The 6,000-nt window shown below is 41.7% G+C and overlaps 1 protein-coding gene across 2 annotated transcripts in view; it reads left to right on the top strand.

The window, feature by feature from the left end:
• The first annotated feature begins 1,336 nt into the window (after nt 1–1,336).
• eepd1 (endonuclease/exonuclease/phosphatase family domain containing 1) overlaps nt 1,337–6,000 on the top strand; it is a 42,679-nt gene continuing 38,015 nt past the window's right edge. The window contains exons 1-2 of one of the 2 annotated variants that reach the window (XM_084739081.1): nt 1,337–1,551; nt 1,681–2,594. In XM_084739081.1, coding sequence (XP_084595207.1) covers nt 1,747–2,594 — 848 coding nt within the window. In that variant the 5' untranslated portion in view covers nt 1,337–1,551; nt 1,681–1,746. Of the gene's footprint in view, nt 1,552–1,652; nt 2,595–6,000 lie in introns of both variants that reach the window. The other variant, XM_084739080.1, reaches the window with a different exon arrangement.

The following is a 6,000-nucleotide window of genomic DNA, read 5'->3' as shown; positions in this document are numbered from 1 at the left end:
CCTGTTGTCTAACATGTCCACGCTCTAGTCACCTATAACAAAATAAAAATTCTACATTGGTTGTCCTTTATGGAGGTCCAAATGGTAAACAGGAAATGAATAAATACATTTTAATAATGTGTGAAGAAGAAGAAATGTAAAATGAATTCATTTAAATTAAGCCAAAAAGAATAGATACATAAAAGACCTAATTAAGTATGTTTTCCCATTTATTGTACGCAGTAGAAAGATTAAATCTATCATAAAAAGTATAAGTAGAAATCACTAAAGGTGGAAATTATTAACAGCCAAAGCGAAACAGAAATGTTATGAACACATGAACAGATGTTCACCCTAGTAAGAGAGTTTCACGCTTTGTTCTGCAACATAAAATGTGTCAACTAATACCTCACTAATTACTTCTGAGGCTTTTATGTCTTTCAAAAGGCTAACAAGTGGCTAAATGAGCCTGCAGCGGTCGTTGCAGACCCCCTCCAGTGAGAATCATCTTTTTAACCTTGTTAACACGTCAATGTGGTGTTTTTCAAACACCGTGTCTGAGCATGTCTTGCTTTGAAACTGCAGTGAGCATGGGAAGTCTCAAAAAAAACAGATTCAGTCAGACTGGGTATATGACATCATAAACTTAAGGAACCAATCCCGTCTTAAAATCAAAGTGGTGGTGTTACACATATAATTAGTTAATTGCTTTAAATACTAAATGAAGGCAAAGTGTAGAGACATTTTAACAAGATGTTTGAACTTACGTTGCGAAAAGAAAAAAATAACAGACATGATTTATTATTTCCTGTAGATCATTTTATATCGTTTGAAACATGACTGGTGGGAGTCACTGTCACTAGTCAGTATCTTGTAAGTATATTAAACCTTTGTTCTCCATATAGGTTTTTTGCACTTACTAAAATGCAATGAAAAAATATCATCAGCTTTCTGTGTAGAGAACCAGGATGTTCTATCTTCCAGGTTGGTCAACTAAAATGCCTCATCCCTGCAGCACTCTATACTATTGGCTCTATAGACTTGGTGGAACCAAACATCAGACATCTCACACAGAGATGAAACATTCATTTTGGACTCATCAAATGTTTTAAATGGTTGATTTACAAAAACAAAATTGTGGGGGAACTTGGAAGTTTTATTCCACACCTTTCAAAGAGCTCTGTGGATGTTTTTTTTTTTTTTTTAATTATTTGTCTACACTGGCACAACAAACTGGCACACATTCTTTTCCTTCCTCTGCTTTTATTTTGAAGACAAATATTCAGTGTTCCGGTATGTGTGTGTGACCCCGTTTGACTTGACTCACGCTGGGAGGATGGTTTGTATTGATGTGAGCTCCGCGTCTCTCTGTCAGATGAGTGTGTGGAGGTGGAGGCGACCTGTGGACAGTCACACCGCGGCACACAGTGTTGGAGGGCAAAGTTTACACAGGAGCCTGAATATCCAGATCTGATCTCCATACAGAGGACACGCATAGACACACAGAGACAGACAGGCTGCAGTGAGACGGATACCTGCAGCATGTAGGCAGGACTGAGGACAGCTGCTGTGGTGCGTATGTCTCATATTATTTTAAATGAAGCAGTGTGTGGATGTCTGTGTGTACGGGTGTGTAAATGTGTGTGAGTGTCAGCTCTCTGGTTGTGTTTCAGCCTCTCGTCTCTCTGCCGTGGCCCGCAGTCTGCTGTCTGATCCCCGCCGCCGCGCTGATCGTCGCCCCGGTGCCCCGGAGCCGGTGCCGGAGCCATGGGTGGGAGTCTGGGCTGCCACCGCTCCATCCCCCGGGACCCCACAGACTTCAGCTGCGGGAAGCGCAAATTCAGCGCCGCGTGTAACTTCGGCCACATCCTGGTGAACCAGGAGCGGCTCAACATCAACACCGCCACCGAGGAGGAGCTCATGACCCTGCCGGGAGTGAACCGCACCGTGGCGCAGAACATCGTGGAGTACCGGGACTGCATCGGAGGGTTCAAAAAGGTGGAGGATCTAGCTCTGGTGAGCGGGATTGGAGCCACCAAACTTGAGGTGATCAAACTGGAAATCTGTGTGTCCAGCAGGACCAGTTCGTCTCAGCACTCTCCGTCTTCCCTGCGCAAAGACCTGGAGCACCAGTCGTGCACCGGGATGAACATTAACACCGCCACCCCGGCGCAACTCATGAGCATCCGCGGCATCACGGAGAAGATCGCTAAGAACATCGTGGCGTACCGGGCCGAGCACGGCCCTTTCAAGAGCATCGAGGACCTGGTGCGGGTCCACCACATCAACAGCTCCCTGCTGGACAAGATCCGCTTCCAGGTATTCGTGGAGCGCTCCAGGGCGCCCTCCACCAACACCAACGGAGGCTTGACCTGCACCACCAAGTCCCATCCGAGCCCGACCTCGTTCAGCCTCATGAGCGACGACCTGGACCTCCCGCCCGGAGGACCGACCCAGATCATCTCCGTGCGCCCCAACGTGGAGCCTCCGCCTGGCCTGCGGGACGGGAAGCCCGTGGTGCGGCTGGCCACCTGGAGTCTGCAGGGCTGCTCCTGCGAGAAGGCCAACAACCCGGGGGTCAAAGAGGTGGTGTGCATGACCCTGCTGGAGAACGAGTGAGTACAACACCCAGGTCTCATTCATGACATGTGAGGTGCTTAAATATTAGAGATGGATCCGTCAGTGAGTTAGGGAGTCCAAACTTGTACTTTGTGTTTGGAGGTGATAGAGAGCAAAGCTCAGGCAGTATTCACAAACTCTCTCAAAGCCATTAATTCATACAAATGTCATTTAAATTCTTTAATACTTTTAGGTAATAGTTGAATAAAATATGAAACAACTGTATGCATATTCTGGTAGCATTACACACATGAAAACTACATTGTTCAAACGCATATTTGGAGGAATTACTGGCTGCATACATCATTTAAGGATCTGATAAGACTTTAAAGGGACAGTTAAACCCAAACTTAATAATACTCTTTTCTCCCCTGGCCCATAGTTCTAGTTATCGAGCTAGATTTTTTCTTTATTTCTTTATTTATTTATTTTTTTGGTGTGGGTTGCAGAGTTTTGGAGATATCGGCTGCAGAGATGTCTGCCTCCTCTCCAATATAATGAGACTAAATGACATTTGGCTTGTGGTGCTCAAAGCACAAATAAATAAAAAAAATGTCTCTGCTAAAATCATGACTCAGTTACTCCAGATAATCCACAGACCTTGTTGTGAGCAGTTTCATGTAGGAACTACCTTCTTTCTGCAGTAGAATCTACTGATACTACTTTAGAAAGTGAAACGGCTCACATCAAGGTCTGTGGATTATCTTGAGTAACGGGGTCATGATTTTTGAAAGAGACACTGGTTTTGAAATTTTCTTTTTTTTTTTTTCTTTTCGTGTTTTGAGCACAACAAGCTGAGTGCTGATATCTCCAAAACTCTTCAGCTCACACCAGAAAAATCTAAAAGTCCTATCTAAAAAATGTACAAAAAAAATGTGACCAACAGCTCTGATTTGATGTTGCTGTCAGAGCTATCATAGGTGTAGATTTCAGACAGAGTTTCAGGGGATATGTCCCCCTCAATATTTAAACCAGGTGCATTTGTGTCCTCAATAAAAAGATGAAAGTAGCAGAAGGCTTTTATTTTGAAGAACCTCTGCATGAGAGCCTTACTGCAGTATAGTCCATTATATTTTCCATTATAAAGCAGAAAATAGCACAAATTTGTGCATAAAAATAATATTAAAAGTGTTCGATGCTCAGAATTTCCTTGGATAGGATCCTCACTTGATATGATCCCCCAGCCCCCACCCACCAGAGTTGAAATGAAACCTACAGCCTTGTCAACACGTGTTGTGCTTGTCAACTTTAATGAAGTGCCATCAGGGTCATTCTCAGCCCTTTCTTGGCACAGATGTCTGTGTGACAGCAGCAGTGCTATTCAGAAGCCACATCTTTGTCAGATCAGTCTGCTGCTGCATGTGTAAATTAAACTACTATATAGTAGAGCATATTGTCAACTGATAGTGTGGTGACTTAACACTTACTAATCGCTCGCATCAAGCATCGAACCCCCGTGTCAAAATCTAGTATTACGACTATTTCTGATTCATATTGTGCTCACATGGCACCTGCCTCAAATTAACATGCACTTAGAAAACCTTTGTGTGTGCGTGTGTGTGTGTGTGTGTGTGTGTGTGTGTGTGTGTGTGTGTGTGTGTGTACTGTACTTGATGAGATCTTGGACACGACAGAGTACATACAGTACACATAGCACTGTGGGTGAGAGGGGGGTCAGTGGGGCCCCAGAGTCACATTTCCACACGGGACAGATTAAAAGTTTTATTCAGCAATAGCTCCACAGTTTTATAGAAAATAATTTTTAAAAGAATAAAAATTAGAGCTGAAACTTATGATTCAACTAGAATTGAAGTTAGACAAAGAAATAAAAGAAAATATTTTCAACTATGGGAAAGAAGTTGAAATATTATCAGAAAAGGTGCAAATGTTGAAAACCCCCACAAAAAAACAAACATCTGTGTACATATTACTAATAATTAATGTCAAAAATGAGCCGGAAAACCCAAAGAAGGCATTGATGTTAATATTTTTAAGCACTGGTTCCACTGGCGACCAGGCCTCTAAATTTGGTGGCCAAAGTACATTTTTGGTGGCCCAAATGTAAAAACTAGGGCCCAACTAATATTAGATTTTGGGGGCCAATACTGACATTAGGGCGCAAGAAAAAATCCTGATAGCAGTATATCTACAAAACAGAAGATAGAATATATACATAGACAGTTTTTGGTGGTTAAGATGTAATGGAGGCAGGATATTTTACAATTTAGCAGTGAAGTTTATTGTCCAAACTGACATTGAGGCAGAGAAAACCTTCACCAATATTTTTAATAATTATAAATAACTATCATTAAAAAAACACACATACACAAATAGGGCAAATATTTTAAACCTGAATTAAGAAGAAGGGTTAAATATACAGAAAATGCAGCCTATGAAGCCAACAAATAAACACATTCTGCACCATGTTCTGTTTAAAAAAAATGAATTGAACAACATATATGCTGATACTAATGCAGACCAATATTGTTGTGATTGGAAAATATCGGCCCGATATATCGGTCAACCAATATATCAGTCTATCTCAAGTAAAACCAATACAGAAAAGGCAACTTAACACAACTACACACAGCCTTCGTTGACTGTGACAGTTGAATAGTGTTGTGGTGTTTCTGGTGAAAAACAAGTTCGATTTCTCTGTTAGCTGAGGAAAGTGGTGGCACACACTGCAGTACTTTATGTCCTCAGATGTGACACTTTAACTCCTGCTTCCATTCACTTCTGCATTTTCACTGACACTTTGTTTTTTCATCATCCGACTTCTGTGTTTCTGGTTCTTCTGTTAGGATCATCTTAGCAGTTTGAGCAGGCTCAGTAAAGCCAGGCTTCACTGAATAATGAATACTGTTTCCTGTTTTCGTCGAATATCAAACTAAAATACGCAAAGGAATTGGGATGTTTGTGGAACTGCAATGTTGTGTTGGTGAAGGCTTGCAGTATGGAGATAAAACCTGTATGGAATATTTGGTGGCCACAGAGTAACGTGTTCCATTTAGCTTCGCTGGGGACTGAACCCACTGATTGTAACTGGGGCCCTGTGCTTCAGTGCTGGCTATGGGTTTAATGAACTGATCTTTTTATACATTTATTTCACTCAAACTTAACTGGCTCAGGTCAGGCTGTTTGATTAGTAGTTAAGTTAGTTATTAGTTATTAATTAGTAGTTCTAATGAGAAACAATCACAATCATTGTGACAATAGATTTTAAAATGTGCAGTCGGTGTGGAACTTCACTGGTCAAAAGTTCTCTTCAACTGATCCTTTTTGAACCCAGATCCGAAAAAAAAGACTATTTATATGGTTTTGCTTGCATCTAATCACCACAAACATTCTTCATAAAGAAGAACCTTCAGGAAAACGTATGAAATGAAGTCCTCCATTGGT

The sequence above is a fragment of the Lutjanus erythropterus genome, chromosome 16, assembly GCF_056507025.1.
Source record: "Lutjanus erythropterus isolate fLutEry1 chromosome 16, fLutEry1.hap2, whole genome shotgun sequence".
Classification (NCBI taxonomy): domain Eukaryota; kingdom Metazoa; phylum Chordata; class Actinopteri; order Lutjaniformes; family Lutjanidae; genus Lutjanus; species Lutjanus erythropterus.
This window is presented reverse-complemented; position numbering and strand designations above follow the sequence as displayed.